At 36.7% G+C, this 15,956-nt stretch overlaps 2 protein-coding genes across 2 annotated transcripts in view; both read left to right on the top strand.

The window, feature by feature from the left end:
- LOC107703215 (nuclear receptor ROR-alpha) overlaps window positions 1-3,038 on the top strand; it is a 62,145-nt gene extending 59,107 nt beyond the window's left edge. Inside the window, exons 8-10 of the mRNA XM_016505768.1 lie at window positions 63-173; window positions 320-432; window positions 1,621-3,038. Of these exons, the coding sequence (XP_016361254.1) occupies window positions 63-173; window positions 320-432; window positions 1,621-1,785 (389 nt within the window). The 3' untranslated portion in view covers window positions 1,786-3,038. The remainder of the gene's footprint in view (window positions 1-62; window positions 174-319; window positions 433-1,620) is intronic.
- A 6,689-nt stretch (window positions 3,039-9,727) lies between these two features.
- The window catches only part of LOC107703204 (little elongation complex subunit 2-like), an 18,760-nt gene continuing 12,531 nt past the window's right edge, over window positions 9,728-15,956 (top strand). The window contains exons 1-8 of the mRNA XM_016505761.1: window positions 9,728-9,817; window positions 9,911-10,012; window positions 11,297-11,582; window positions 11,692-11,811; window positions 11,983-12,117; window positions 12,759-12,875; window positions 14,139-14,295; window positions 15,436-15,620. Coding sequence (XP_016361247.1) covers window positions 9,804-9,817; window positions 9,911-10,012; window positions 11,297-11,582; window positions 11,692-11,811; window positions 11,983-12,117; window positions 12,759-12,875; window positions 14,139-14,295; window positions 15,436-15,620 — 1,116 coding nt within the window. The 5' untranslated portion in view covers window positions 9,728-9,803. The remainder of the gene's footprint in view (window positions 9,818-9,910; window positions 10,013-11,296; window positions 11,583-11,691; window positions 11,812-11,982; window positions 12,118-12,758; window positions 12,876-14,138; window positions 14,296-15,435; window positions 15,621-15,956) is intronic.

Here is a 15,956-nt window from a genome sequence, read left to right as displayed (position 1 = left end):
CCCCCCCTTTTTTTTTTTTTTTTTCACTGACTTTTTCTTTCTCTCTGTCTCCACGGTGACAGGTTGCGACGACTTGATCAGCTCTGTCTTCGAGTTTGGGAAAAACTTGTGTTCTGTGCACCTCTCTGAAGACGAGATCGCCCTGTTCTCCGCCTTCGTGTTGATGTCTGCAGGTGAGCCCGGCTCGGTGTTAAAGCATACCCATAAATTACCCACAATCCCTTGTTTACCTTCAAAACTATTTGTGACTAAAGGAGAAATGGTGTTGGGACAGCTCAGATTGTGTATGTGAAAGTATAACATCCCCGTGTGTTTTTAGATCGATCCTGGCTCCAGGAGAAGGTGAAGGTGGAGAAACTCCAGCAGAAGATCCAGCTGGCCCTCCAACATGTTCTACAGAAGAACCATAGAGAGGACGGCATGCTGACAAAGGTACTGGACACATAAGGAACAGGATATGATGTCATTAGATGTATCATCTATTATCTTATATATTATATATATTCTTATATATTATATTCTTTTATGTAATCCTCTGAATTTCTATATTGTGTTATTTGAATAACTAATGTGTAAAATATTACAAATTTTAAATATTTTCTAAATAAAATGATTGGCTGTTATGTTGCCATTATACCAAAGCAAATTATTAAAGTATTTATCTTGAAAATATTTACTTTAAGTTTACAATTTTACAGATAATTTTTCATATAAGTAAAATTATATGTATAAATCCAAACAATAAATTAATAAACATATTTGTTTTTATTTCCTTCTGGAAAAAACTAGGGATGCAAATAGAATAAATGATGTATAATTAAATCTGTTATTTTAACATTATTTATAATATTGTAATAATAATAACATAATTCTATATTTATTATTATAGAATTTATAAAATTTTTGAAATGGCTTTTGTTTTTATATTTCCTGTTTTCTTTTTAATTTTAGTTTGAATAATTTTGTTGTGCTTTTGTCATTTTTATTAGTTTTATTGTTTTTTTATATTTAGGGTTAATTTATTTTTATTCCATTTTAGTTTTTCAGTTAGTAACTAATTTCAGTTACTTGCCAAGTCAACATTTTTATTTTTCATCTAATATTTTTATTTATATTTATAGAAATAAAATTTTATTTTATTTCAATTACTGAAAACTATTTTTAATAGTTTTAGTTAACAATAACCACACAAGTCTTTTTCAACTGGTCATTAGAATGCAAAATTAAATAATCATAATATTCAGTTTGTTAAGTGTGTTAAATAATATTGTGTTAAATTTGACAGTTGTGATAAAACATTTTGGAAAGAAAAAAAAAAGTAAATACTTTTATTTTTTTCTTTTCTTGTAAATTCTCTGCAGAGACCCCCTGTTTAAAACCATTGCATTATAGGGCCAGGGACATTTATTAAGAATGTCAATTGGATCAATTTGAATTTCATGTATGACTTCATCCACAAAGCTGTATTTGGTCTGGCGGCCGAAAGATTAGCTAATGTCATGTGAAAAACCTGGGACCATCTGTGTTGTGTCTGCAGATAGAGGCGCTGCCTTTTGCCTTTTGACCCAGAACCACAGGGTCCTTTCCACCAAATTAAAATCTCTCTCTCTCTTTCTGCAGTTAATATGCAAAGTCTCCACACTGCGAGCCCTGTGCAGCCGGCATACAGAAAAGCTGACGGCGTTCAAAGCAATATACCCAGACATTGTTCGCACCCACTTCCCCCCCTTGTACAAGGAGTTGTTCGGATCAGACTTTGAGCAGTCCATGCCCATTGACGGGTAGCGCTTCCCCGCGCCCACCCCGCCCGGGAGAATTTACACCGTGGGGAATGTCAAGCATAAATCTGAGACACTTTAGCAGTGCCCTGCACATACACACACCTGGACGGACGACACACTGCACACACACACTTTTCCCCTTTTTTTCTTTGTGATTTTTTTTTTTTCGTGGGGGAGGAGGTAGTAGACTGGGTTTGACTCCAGTGGTTTATTTTTGGGGTTTGTTTCCTTCTTTTACTGACACAGGTGGGATTCGGAGCCCAGGGGAGAGGATAAGAAGATGAAGACACTTGTTTTTCCCGAACGCTCCCTCGCTCTCTTTCTCTCTCTGGCTGAACCTGAAGAGTCCACACATTCATTTTCGAGAACGGTCCCATGGCGATTTGTCACAATCAGCATAAATTGTTTCCAAAACGGAAAAACGAGTCCCGGAGAGCCCTTTTCAAGCCAAGGACATGAAATAAAAAGTTGCGATCAAAAAGTTGATTATCCGAACTGTTCCAGCAGTTGTTGTAGCACCAAAAAAGTCTACGTAGAAAAATACGTTGTTAGCTCCTTCCGCCCTGTGCACTGTTTTCAAACCAGCACCGAATGAAGAAGAATACGAAGTGAGAGAGAAAGAGAGATATGGAGAAGGAGTGTGATGTAGAGTCAACACACAACATCACCTTTCTACAGACAATTGAGAAAAAAAAAAAAAAGAAGGAACAACGTAGAATTCTGGTAATTCTAGTTGCGATTGCTTTTAGCCGTCAGAGACTCCATCTACCGTAGTTGCTTAGTGATATCGTTTAAGGCCATCTGCTATTAAGTCCCTCTCCGGAATGGTGTTAACGTAACGTAATGGTCCGACCACCAACATCGATGCAATGCAAGGGTCCATTCCACCTATTTTCTAACATGTTACAGGGTATAAGATCATAAGTACAAACTATACAGGAAAAAAATGTTTATAGAATCTATTTTAAATAACATGTATGATATTAGTAGCTAGACTATTCTTAATTGTGAAAAATTGATAAGGCACTTTTATTTGCACCTTTCTTTAATTTAAGACATGTATATTTACCTAGTGATGTGTTGCATGTATAAATACCACGGTTATGGAGAACGAGTGCTGGAAACCCTAACGCTGCTGAGGGTGGGTGCGTGTTTGCGTGCGTGCGTGTTTGTGTATTTATTTGCGCGAGGCGGAGGTTGGTGCTGGGTAAAGGCAGATCACGTAATCTAGGGGGGGTTTGTAGCAAACACTCATCGTCTGCCGGGGGGGGGGGTTGTAGGAAACACTCATTGTCTGCCACCTTTAAATGGGAGATATGGTAAAACATGTAGTTCTTGTTATTTCGTCCTTGAATAACGTCCCATTGGGAAAACCTAAGCACACCGGGTCTAAAGGGCTGTTGAATGCAATCGGACCCTTTTTCCACACACATCACATGCTGTTTAATGGTTCCACCTAGTGGTGGTGTGCCACATGACCGTGTGGAAGAGTTAGATCTGGTTTATGAACGGCTGATCTTCCTTAAACTGGCTCTTGTGAGGGTCTTTGCCCAGCAGCAAAGCTCGTCAGGAACGTAAGAGTGGAAAAAAAGACGAAAAGAGAAATATTCAAAGCCTTGTCTGGATGAAATCCTCTATTTTTGTAACATTGTACAGTGCTTATGAAGCCTATGAAAGAAAAAGGGAAAGAACGAAGGATGATATAGCACTTAATCCTGCAATAATTAGAATCTGTGTGTTTTTTATTATTTTATTTTTTTTGTCTTTTTCAAAGAACAAGACAATGGTAGTAATAGTGCTAGTTTTTGGAATACCTAACTGTTGTGTGTTGCGTGTGTTTGTACGTCTCTTGAATGTGCCATAGTGGTCTTTCCTGCTTTTTTGAGTCTGAAAAAAAATTGTTGTAGTGTAACATTCCAGTAAAACTATGTTGTGGCGAATAGAAAATCCCAATATAATCCAGAAAAAAACTTCACCGATCACATCTACGACCTGCTAACTGACATTTTGAGAAACTTTGAGTAGATCTTGGTAGCTTCATGTAATTTGTTTTCCCCATGACACAAAGTATTTTCCTCAGGGAAGAGTCTGTCTAACTCAATTCTGAAGCCGATAGCTTAAACACGTTAGTCAGCTCTATGTTGCCTCTAAAGATCAATAAATTGATCTTGATGCCATGTTTGAGTCCAGATAAAAAATAACGCTTTTATGAAATATAGTGCACTACTATTGACAAAATATTAGTCTGTGCAATGCATTCCCAAGAAGTCCTGCTTATTACAATACATCATCAATCTGTGATTGACAATCCAGGTTCATATTTAGTTCTTTACACTGTAAATCAGCAGTTTTGTGGCTCAGGGAGAGTAATATTGAATAATAATTGATCAGGGGTAATAATGAGGTCAGTTCCAAAACCTAGTGAGCTGCCTACCTGGACAGCATTTTAGCTGAGCTTCTGACACAAAATGTGTCTCAAAGCGGTGGAAAGTAAAAGTACTACATTTTGGCCAATTTTAACGCAATCCCAGAATGTAATGCGACAAAATCTGTAAAAACTTTCTTTCATCATGGTCTAGGAGTCATAGATATGAATATATTTCATTCAATACTGAAAAGAATTGATAAATAATAGTTAAATCTTATTAAAAAAAGGTAATATTTACCCAAAATTTATAGGCGAACTATTGTGCTTTTAGCATAGCAACATGCTAACATAAAATTCCATTGGAATCAATTGCAAACAGAGACAAACCCATATGTTACTCATAAGGCGAGCTATCTGTGTGACATACAGAGTTGTTGTCTATATAGATTGATACAAATCAGTCACTTAGAAGGTTCTATTTTGGAGGATGTTTCCTAGACAAGCAGACAGGAAGGCAGCTCACTAGAAACGGGACTGAACCCAAAACAACCTAGTAATGATGTTAAAGTACAAATGGGAACAAACACTCATCTGTTACCGTTCAGTGGTCCTATAGATCATTTTTTTAAAGCTCATTTTTCATCTTTCGCAATTTATGGGCTCATGTCCTTCCATGTTATTCACTAGCATGATTGCTGTCAAGTCAAAAGAAGACGGTAGGCCACTGGCTTTATCAAATCACCCAGTGAGCTCCAAGATCTAATTCCCGCAAATCCAACAAAGCAAGATATCAACCTCAAGCGTGCTACGCTAATTTCCAGCTTTGGTTTTTTTTTCTGGATGGGGATTTGTTCTAATCGTCACTCATAATTGTTTGAGTCTATGTGCCAAATACCTCTTCACGATTTACTCCACCTTCAGACGTCCGCGCGGGAGAATTGTCGCGCGTGACAAATACGGGTTTCTACAGGGTAACCACTGCTGTGGAGTCCCTTTGATGAACAGGCTTTGCTGTTTCCTGTCCAATTATCCTCAAGTCAGTTCTAACACCATAAAAGCTGTAGTAAAGTCGCGTTTTACCACTTTTTGCATGTTGTATTTTTTCAGCGTAGTTTGTATTAGACTTTTAAAGCAATATGCTATGGGATAGAACTTTATTTTTTCTAATACAAGCAAAGGTACTTAAACGCCTCTGGATCTGTGGTATTTTAGACGTGCGAAGGGAAAAGTCCTGCGTTTCTCTTATCGGTGGAAGATCCATACATTTTCCCTTGTAAATTGTTTAACGAAATTCTTTTTCAACCGTGGTTTCCTTTGTTTATCAATGTGAGAAGCAATATAGAACCGAATGTGGATGCGAGAGCGTGTACAAGCGGAAATGTGTGTGTTTGTGCTATTTGTAATGTTTGCTTAAGGTCAAACCCCCAGACAAGGCTTTAAAAGATCAGACGCAGCAGGGTGAGATGATGAATTGTATGTAAGAACGTACGTTTTTTTTTCCCCAGGATGTAATGTTTTACGTAGCACTGAGCTTGAATCCCTTGACGAGGCTGTACAAGCATGACACACTGCACCTCGACGTTAATTTCGATTAAAGTTATGCAAACGCAACAAGGCCTATGCACTCACGTTTGAACGAAAGTCACATTTACCGATATTTTTTTTCTCAATTCCGATGACGTGTCATGTTTGCGACAGCATTCAAGCTGAAGGTTAAAGTGTTACTAAGATTTACGTCAATCCTTTTCCTTGCGTTTTCTATCCAAAAGCACAGCTGACGCGTTATTAAAAGTGAACTATGTTTAGATAATAGACGAAAAAAGTCTTTAGCCATAATCAAATGTCAAGCAATAATATATAGTATGTTATGATTCATTTTGTGCATAGGCTTTGAACATCTGCATGTAAATACATTTTCTTATTTATCACGTTTCATTTTTTTTCGCTTTGGGTTTTTTCGCTCTCTGATTGTCATTTTTTTGTTTGTTTGTTTTATTTGTTTATTGACTAGTTCTGTTCCCGGGTGGAGAACTACGAACGTCAAATGGCCTGTAAACTGTACAGCTATGTTTCCCTGTCCTCCTTTCGGCTTTTAATTCACGATATTTAATGTTCTATCGATCACATGTATAAAAGTAACTTTGTAACTTCTGTCTGTATAGGTAAGAAGAAAATACTGCTATTAAGACCTGCTCAGTGCAAATATTTATCTGTTTTATCAGACACAACATGCTGTACAATATCTCTGTTTTGAGTATACTTCTCTCTTTTAGACTTAGTTTGATTAGCGGTAGGGTGTGCGGACATTAATTTTTGTGTTATACTGACGTGTGGTGCTAGGTAAGTTACTTTTGTGAACAAAAATTATGGATTCATAGACTAGGCCACCCTCTTAGTCAATTCATTTCACTGAGTATTGATGCATTATTGATATTAGGACTTGATAAATAATAATAATGATAATAACGATAAAGATAATGATAGTGGTAAATTTACTTTCGAATACCCAGCAAGTACCTGTATCAGTGTGCTAGTCTTGGGACGCGGCTTGTTTCCTTCCCACTTTTAAGATTAGGCTATTAGCAAGTATCGGCTAAGTAAATCTCTATTAAACGTCGCAATTTAGAATTTTTCGCAACAAAGATGTTTGTTCATGCTTTAAAAAAATGGAAAAAAGCAGCAGTATTGTGTTTCTTTTTGATTGTTTCGAAACTAGCTGGAGGAGTTTCTAATCCAGTGCTTATTTTCTGCTGGAAGGACTTTAAACACACGTTAAAGTACCGGATTGTCTGCCGCTATTTGGCTCCCTCCATTTTTTTTTTTTTTTGTTGATTCTACCTTCTGTTTTTTAAAAACGCGCTTTGTAAACATTTTTTTTTCTATCCTAAATCCACTCACACTTACATATACACACAATGGTTAAGTGTTATAAATTGTACAGGACAAAGGTGGTTGTACAAAGTTTTGTCAAACTTCCTGTTTTTAACTTTGTAGCAAGGCAGAATCTACTTGCAATAATACATAGCAAACTACACTGAGTGTCTCTCAGTGGTATAGGATGCAGAAGCTCTATTCGTCCGTTTTGTTTTCACATACTCAAATGATTGTGTTTGCACATGTAGGTGAATTCTGTCTTGTGTTACTGACTTTTCTTTTCATTGGCCGTCTTTTGAGGCATTTCATGTTTGTTTATAGCCATGGAAACAGCATTTTCTTGTCTCTGTGATGTCCTGTATTTTCTGAGATTCTCAGATGCTACTTTTTCTTTTCCTCCAAACAACTTCACGTTGGTTATGGGACATTGCATCCTGTCAGTTGCACCCTGGTTGGATGTTAAACACAAACCCCATTTGGATATTTGCAGAGACAAACTGGTGGACAATAGACAATCCACTCTGTGTTCTCCCTGTTGTTTCCTGCCAATTAGGTTTTAAGTTGACTATTATGAAACAAAATGACTAATGCAATGTATTTTAAGTGTTCATATGTGTATGTTAAATGATGCATACTACACTTCTATTTCTTGTTGAGCTGAAGGGGAGGGCACAAGGGCTGGGGCAGGATGGGTTGGATTTTGCTCCTGCTTACCGGCAGGGGGGACAAAAGCAGAGAACGGTTTGCGGTTGTCACATATTTTTACGTCACATGTTTGCTACTGATCTTAAAATGGGGACAGTCGATCATGTACCTTTTTATTCAGCTCTTTGGAACTCTCTTTAGGAGATAGTCTCTTCTCAATAGTGGTTTTGCTCCTTCTGTTTGTCTGATTCTTAAATATGAAAATAAGCATTTTGATTCATTTTGTAAATACCGCTGTAAAGAAAAATAAGAAATGTAATGTTGTCTTTTAAATACTTTTCATTCTAATATGAATGTTGTTATATTGTACTTAGAAACTGTACCTTTAATATTACCTTTATTAAAAGTGCATTGGACACATCGATTTTAGATGTGCTTTATGTGCTGTTATCCCATAATAAAATTTACCGCTTGTAATGGGCTCTTATTCAGTGTGTGTCATACTTCTTTATGTAGTTCATGGTTGAAGTAATTTCCACAAAACCTTCAGAGATGGAAGTGGAGGAACAGAACAACATTTAAAAGAAAACTTCAAAACTTACAGACATTAATGTTACATTTGATGGAGTGGAAGCCATTACCTTTTTTCGGAGAAGCAGTAGGCATTAAATGTGTTAAATATCAAGAAAATAAGAGATGCGTACATGTGGACTCAAATAGTTTGAAGTGGGTTGCAAAGTTTACTTAAAGGGATAGTTCACCCAAAAATGAAAATTCTGTCATCATTTACTCACCCTCATGTCGTTCCAAACCTGTATGAGTTGCTTTCTTATGTTGAACACAAAAGAAGATATTTTGAAGATTGCTGGTAATCAAACAGTTGGTGGTTGCCATTGACTTCCATAGTATATATTTTTTCCTACTATGGAAGTCAATGGCAACCACCAACTGTTTGATTACCAGCAATCTTCAAAATATCTTCTTTTGTGTTCAACATAAGAAAGCAACTCATACAGGTTTGGAACGACATGAGGGTGAGTAAATGATGACAGAATTTTCATTTTTGGGTGAACTATCCCTTTAACTCCAACAATATCATAATAAAAGTCTGTGCTATTTCTAAAGATTAATTCAACAAGAATGGCCTATAAAATTAACCATGGTTTTCTTGAGAATACCATAGTCACGGTTATTTTTTAGTATATTATCGAGTGAACAACCCTAACCCTGATAGCACATCACGGAGATGTCTATTTGGCGTCTGCATTTACATCTGCAAGACGTATTTTTAAGAGTATTTGCTCATCTGCAATACGTCTATATATAGGACGTTTCCTATCAGATGTCAAATAGACGTTTAGAAGATGTCTTTAAGATGTTTATGATTTAGAATGAATGTAAAACTGACATCTTAAAGACGCCTATCAGATGTTTGTACACAGCAGATGCTTTCCAGATGAAGCAAACAGACATCTTGCAGACGTACTGGGGAAAGCCAACTGAACTGTTGGAAGATTTCACATCAACTCATTCCCAGATAGCACACGTACATCTGCTGGACGTATTGCAGATGAGCAAACACTCTTAAAAATATGTCTTGAAGATGTAAATGCAGACGTCTAATAAACGTCTCTGTGATGTACGTGCGCTATCAGGGTCAGAAACTAAATTAACACAACATGTGAAAAGGACTGAGGAAAACTCAATTTAAAAAGTCAAAGTGTCTCGTCATAAACATACCTGATAATAGATCAAGTAAAATAAATACATAAGACCTATCTACATTTAATTGTACTTAAGTATTAACCTTAATAATTTAAACTCATTCTTAATTTCTGACTGGAATCAGATTTGCTCTTAAAGTATGATACAAAAACTTAAAATCAAGCTATTTATTGATATTTTTCAGTATGTGCCGCCAAAACCCTACACCACTGGAAGTAATTTTTTTTAAATATCTATTGTAACAAATTTATTGTACCAATAAAAGCATAATAATTAAGAACTGCGAAAAATCTCAAACGTGTGATAGGAAGCGGAACCTTTGTGTCATGTTTTGGTTCTAGCCGGAAGATTCATCTATCGCATTCTCACTGTTATGATGAGGGACCGTCAGCGTGCGAGAGTCTGCGGTCATGGAGTTCAAATGGTAGGTGAGAATATGATTCGCTGAATAAACACATTTTCATGCTGACCAGTTTAATAAACTGCAGTTAGCTTCAGTGTGCTGGTTTGTCCTCAGGAACGACGCTCCTGTCACTGGGCCGCTTGAGTTCTCGAGAGATGTGTTTGACAAGTTCACTCTCGCGCCCACCGTCAAAGAACTGTTTGGTCTTTTACACAGGTAGGTGACTGTGCTCAAACCCTACGATAAGTGTAGCGAAACTGTTATTAATAGCACGAGCGTAATACCCACATATAAAACGGCTCTTCATTAACATAATTAGATTGTGTAACCATGGTTACAGCTTTCAAACTATCAGTGCTATCTGATATGGGAAAGTAGCCTAAATACTTGAATGTACAACATTTCTACCAAATGTTCATAATTACTATAGTAAAACCATGGTAATTTTTGTAAGGGATACTCTGTAGATGAAAATGGTTTTAAAGCATCCTTCAAACCTCATTTGTCAGCAAGAAGTTTGTAATCATTTTAATCATTAAATATAATACAATTTAGTATGATCACTTAAAAAAAAAACATTTTAATAAGTAAGTTAATGGTCAGAATAAGTATGTTGTTTCATTTTTACATAAATATATCTGGTGGAACATTATTTTACCCATATTTTGACATTTTATTTTCAGAAAAGTTGTTTGAAACATTAAAGTAGACAATTTACTTGCATGTAATATGCTTTTTATGTGTATGAAATCACTTTTGCAAATTTAATTTAATGTGGACACCAAATGTATTAATATAATATATATATATATATATGTGTGTGTGTGTGTGTGTGTGTGTGTGTGTGTGTGTCTGTGTGTATAATACTTTTTATTTTGAGTGGCTGTTCACATAGACAATGCCACAAAAGTCCCATTTTCTATCCCAATGAAGTAAAAAAAAAAAAAAAAATCAAAAGGTTATTTTTTTTCTGTCTAAAATAAGACTACAAAAGGGTTAAAGCCACTATTTTTGATATTACGCAGCGCCTGAAAATAGGCTTATTGGAAGTTACCTAGCTAGGACTGTTTTCAGGCGCTGCGTAATATCATTGCGCCTGCTGCACCCATGGTACGGCAGCAAAGTTCCTTGATTATTATGCCGGAATGAGAGTATAGTTCCTAGCCATCTCGGCCTAGAAAATCACAACTTTCCATTTTCAGTCGGTCTTAGTACACGATGTAACTACAGAAGAGTCAAGTTTTAAATAGGAAAAATATCGAATCTCTTTGGTCATTTTTGAGCGAGATGCTTACGGTCTAATCAGATTCAATGATCTATGCTAAGCTACAGCTAAAAGTGCTACCGCCAGACCCGGAGATTGGCTGAATGGATTCGAAAACAGTAAAACTCAACTGTTTAACTCTAGGGGAGTTGGAAAATGAGCCTATTTTCAAAAATAGTGGAGTGTTCCTTTAAATGATGGTATGTTATTGAGATTTTTAATTGTTTTCTTCAAAGCTCTGATACAAAGTCTGAGGAGACGGGTGAGAAAAAGCCAGATGGATCCTCATCAGAAGCAAAGACTGTTAAGTGTAATGAAGATGCAGATGTCAGTAACATCCTTGCATCAGATGAGCCCTCGTCTGAATGCAAACCAACCAAAGCCAAACCTGTGAAGAGAACTGCGACTCCAGCGTTCCCTGAGCCCCTAGTGCCCTACCCCTGCTTTTCCACCCTCAATGCAAAGAATCGCAAGCTATATCTCAACATGCTCATCCACAAGAATTATTCCAGAGCTTCCAAGGTAGACCATCTCTCGTCCTGATCGCCTGCTTTAATAGTAAGGCAGTTTTGATTGAGGTACATGGATGAAGGCTGTTTTCATGTGTTTCATATTGTCTCTCATTTCAAAGTGTTTGTTGGAGCTGGTGAAGAACGAGGTAACAGAGTTTATGAAATACCTGCAAGATGTTTCTAGAGCATGTGCTGATGGGTACAACTATATGCCACCATGCAGCACCCGCTACACTGAGGTAGTATTTTTTTCTTATCTTTTTTATTTTATTTTATTTTTTTACTATTCAAATGTTTTTACAAAATCCATTGCTGTTTTTAATTACATTTTTAATTATTTAATTTTAATTAAATAATAAAAATATATATTTTAAATATATATTTTTGATTTTGTATGTTTTCCCCAACAGGAATATTTTGCAGCCTGTTTGGAACATGTGAAGAGTTACCCACAGGTTTACAGCATTCAAGAGATTACTAGCCTAACCAGTGTAAAGTTTGTGGGTGAAATATCTCTCAACTTTGAGAAACAGCTTCTTGCTATGGTACTTATTTTTCTATATTTATTTTCTTTGATCTTGAAGGTCCCATGACATGCTGCTTTTTGGATGCTTTTATATAGGCCTAAGTGGTCCCTAGTACTGTATCTGAAGTCTCTTTCCCGAAATTCAGCCTTGGTGCAGAATTTCAGCCACTACGAGCCAGTCCCACAATGAGCTTTCCTTAGGACGTGCCATTTCTGTGTCTGTAGCTTTAAATGCTAATGAGGAGGAGAGAGGCGGGGCAACTGCCATGCTTCGCTCGTTTGCAAGCCATGATGTCTCTCGAGGAAAAAAAAATATTGCGCTGGCCTTGCACGGTAGTAGCTCATTTTCTCATGGGCGGGCCAAATTCTCTGGGCGGGCAAAGCAGAGAAAGGGGAGGTAACCTTTCCCCGTATGACGACATAAAGGGAAGATTCCAGATTGGGCCATCTGAGCTTTCATTTTCTCAAAGGCGAAGCAGGATACCCAGGGCTCGGTTTACACCTATCGCCATTTCTAGCCACTGGGGGACCATAGGCAGGCTAGGGGAACTCATATTAATGTTAAAAAACCTCATAAAGTGAAATTTTCATGCCATGGGACCTTTAAATGTGTGATATACTGATGCTTGTTATATCTATCTCTACTGTCTTTCTCCTCAGGGTAAAATAGACATGCTAGACACAAAAGTGATACCAGAAAACACCCAGCTTGCTGTAGACTATGAAACCGTGTCAAATGTGATTCCTCCAGCTAAAAAAGCAACTTTAGGACACACTGTAAGTAGCCTGTGTGTGTTTCTGTCAATTTCTGTCAAACTTTATATGGATAAATATCACAAAAGGGTAATTTTTCACCCCAAAATGAAAATTGGCAATAATACACATTTTTTACTTAAATTCTTATTTTGCATTTTTATTTAAATGCTTAATTGAGTTAAATTCAGTACAAGTACTACCATGAATAAATACTATTAAGTACCATTTAATTATTATTATTATTAGTAGCTGTAGTAGTATAATATCATTGCTGTAATGACAATTGGGAGAAAGAAACTTGCTGAATTGCCATGTAAATAATGTCATGATGCAATACAAATATATTAATATTACTCTAACAAAAATTATGAATCATGTTAAATAGGTATTCTGCAGGTCTTAAAAGGGTCTAATTCGCTCTTCTACAAGACAAGGCCTTGAAAGGTCCTGAATCTGAGCAAAAAGCCTTAAATAGTTGAAGTCATGGCATTAAAATGTTGCATGGACTTTGAAGAAAAAACATGAATATCTTCCTCAGTATTTTTTTGTTTTTCAATACAAATATCTAAGCATTCTTAAATCAAGATGCATTTACTTGAGATGCGGGAGATATGAAGTCTTCTAAGTTTTCTGAGAAATTGAATAAAATTAATTGAACTTATGTTTAAAACAAGAATAAATATGTATTTTTGCTTCTCAAGTAAAATCTTGGTTCAAGAATCTTTAGACATTTGCTCTGGAAAACAAGAAACTAATACTGATGAAGAACATCATTTTTTGCAGTGTGATCAGAAGGTACAGTAAAAGTTATTTCCATATTCTAGTGGTTGGGGGCAGAGCTGTTTTTTAGCACATTTTTTGTAAAATGAATTCAAAAATGGAGATGTGTAGTTAGTTCTATTTTCAAGCATTGTTAATACAAGACATTTATGTTTAGAGAACATTGACATGTTCCATTCAATTTAATAATTTCTTTACATGGTCGTAAACCTGCAGAAAATATTTATTTTTAAAACATTTTTAGTTTTTACGGGTAAAAAGGGACCCAGAAATGTCCTTTTTTGCGAGTTTCACAAATGTAATTTCTAGCATTTACAAGCAGTGTTGTCTGTCTTGCAAAATGTGACTTTAACCACTAGGGGGCACTGCTGCATTTGGTTTGAATTACCACTCTCATATGTTTGATTCTTATATATGTATGTATGTAGGTATGTATGTATGTATAATTCTTATTAATATAAATATAATACTTGTGTTAATCCTGATGTCTGTTCATTTCTGCAGGTCATTAGCAATGACAGTAATGCGGAAAAACTCTGTGCTACTTATGAGCCACAAGTGTGTTTATCTAAAGAGGCCTTCCTTCAGCTCCTGAATAACAGCTTTGAGTTCACGGAAGTGTGGGAGCTGCCCATTTGGGTCAAAATTAATCCCATGAAAGGTGAGGGGTCACTTCCTGTTTTAACTTCGGTCCCGGAGGGCCACTGTCCTGCAGAGTTTATCTCCAACCTTAATCAAACACACCTGCCTGTAGCTTTCTAGTCAAGACATTAGGCTTGTTTGAGAAATGTCCCATGAAAGGTGAGGGGTCACTTCCTGTTTTAACTTCGGTCCCGGAGGGCCACTGTCCTGCAGAGTTTATCTCCAACCTTAATCAAACACACCTGCCTTTAGCTTTCTAGTCAAGACATTAGGCTTGTTTGAGAAATGAATGAAGGCGCCTGAAATGAAGGCGAGAGTAGGCGGCTGCAGTGAGGGGAGGAGTGAAATAAGCGCAGTCAAGACGGACAGTTCTGACCTCTCGAAGTGAACAGATACCAACGAGATCAAAGACAGATATCGCGTTATTCTCACTCACGTGCTGTGTTGCTAATAAACATGATATAATTTCAGTTCTGTTGCTTTTATATGAAAGTAAATATGATGAACAAGACACTCAAAGTGCTTACTATTTAATTCCATACGAAAGGCATATTTATCATCCATTTTTACTTTAATACAAACATATATTTTAGATTTTTATAGAAATATGACAACCATCACATATCTCACACAGAGATGGTACTGTCATAGTGTTTGGGAACATTCTTGCATAATTTAAACGCATAATCACATGGAATCAGATAAAAAATTTAACATTTTAGAAGAGAATGCAGCATCACAGTTGTCTGAACCAATGAGCATTAAGCTTTGTCGTCAGTCAGTCGTTTCCCATCATGCTTTTGACCAGCGCAGTCGGTGGAGAGCAACTGCGCTCGACTGCACAATCCGACACAGCTGCCTCGCCGTCGCGAGAGCTTTTTGGCACACGTCAGCGTGACATCAGAGCAAGGTGGACGTAACTCGGACACTTTTCTAACCGGCATGCATCTCGCGGTGATCACCGGTGATCGGTTCTGCGCAGATTTTGCTCACCTCAAACAAGCCTATTGATTAGCTTGTTCAGGTGTGTTTGATTAGGGTTGGAGCTAAACTGCAGGACAGTGGCTCTCTAGGACCGAAGTTGCCCGGCCCTGTTGTAGATCATAAGATTGTAATCCTGTCCATAGTCCCACATGATGAATGTTGTGGTTGTTCTCAGGCAGCAGTCAGAGTAAGACGGCGTACATCGATCCTCCTCTGCTGAAGACAGAGATGAGCTGGAGAGAGAGGAGTCTGCTGTTTCATGAAGAGAGCGTGAAGCTGGCATTCAAGAAGACTGTATCACGTCCTGTGTTTTTCCTCACTTCAGAAGAGCTCCCTGTTAAAATGGAGCCTCCTCCTGAGGTAAGATGTTTATCACGGTAAGAAGACCTAACAACAGACAAATATATTGTAGATGAATTATTAATAAATTATTAATAATTATTAATAAATTACTAATTAATTATTGTAATTATTGGCTCCTTTTTCCCTTTTTTTAATAAAATCACTTTCATAAAGAACTTATTATTTTTTACTTGTAAGTAGTTTTAGCTTTAAAAAAACCATCATCTTCAAGAAACGACTAAAAACACATCTGTTCCACCTTTATTTGACCCTCTAACTCTAGCACTTTCAATTCTATTTTAATTCTACTTTATTTATCTTCTTTTTTTATTAAAAAAAAACACTAGCTTTCTC

This window comes from Sinocyclocheilus anshuiensis, unplaced genomic scaffold (genome assembly GCF_001515605.1).
Source record: "Sinocyclocheilus anshuiensis isolate Anshui unplaced genomic scaffold, SAMN03320099.WGS_v1.1 scaffold1597, whole genome shotgun sequence".
NCBI lineage: Eukaryota > Metazoa > Chordata > Actinopteri > Cypriniformes > Cyprinidae > Sinocyclocheilus > Sinocyclocheilus anshuiensis.
This window is presented reverse-complemented; position numbering and strand designations above follow the sequence as displayed.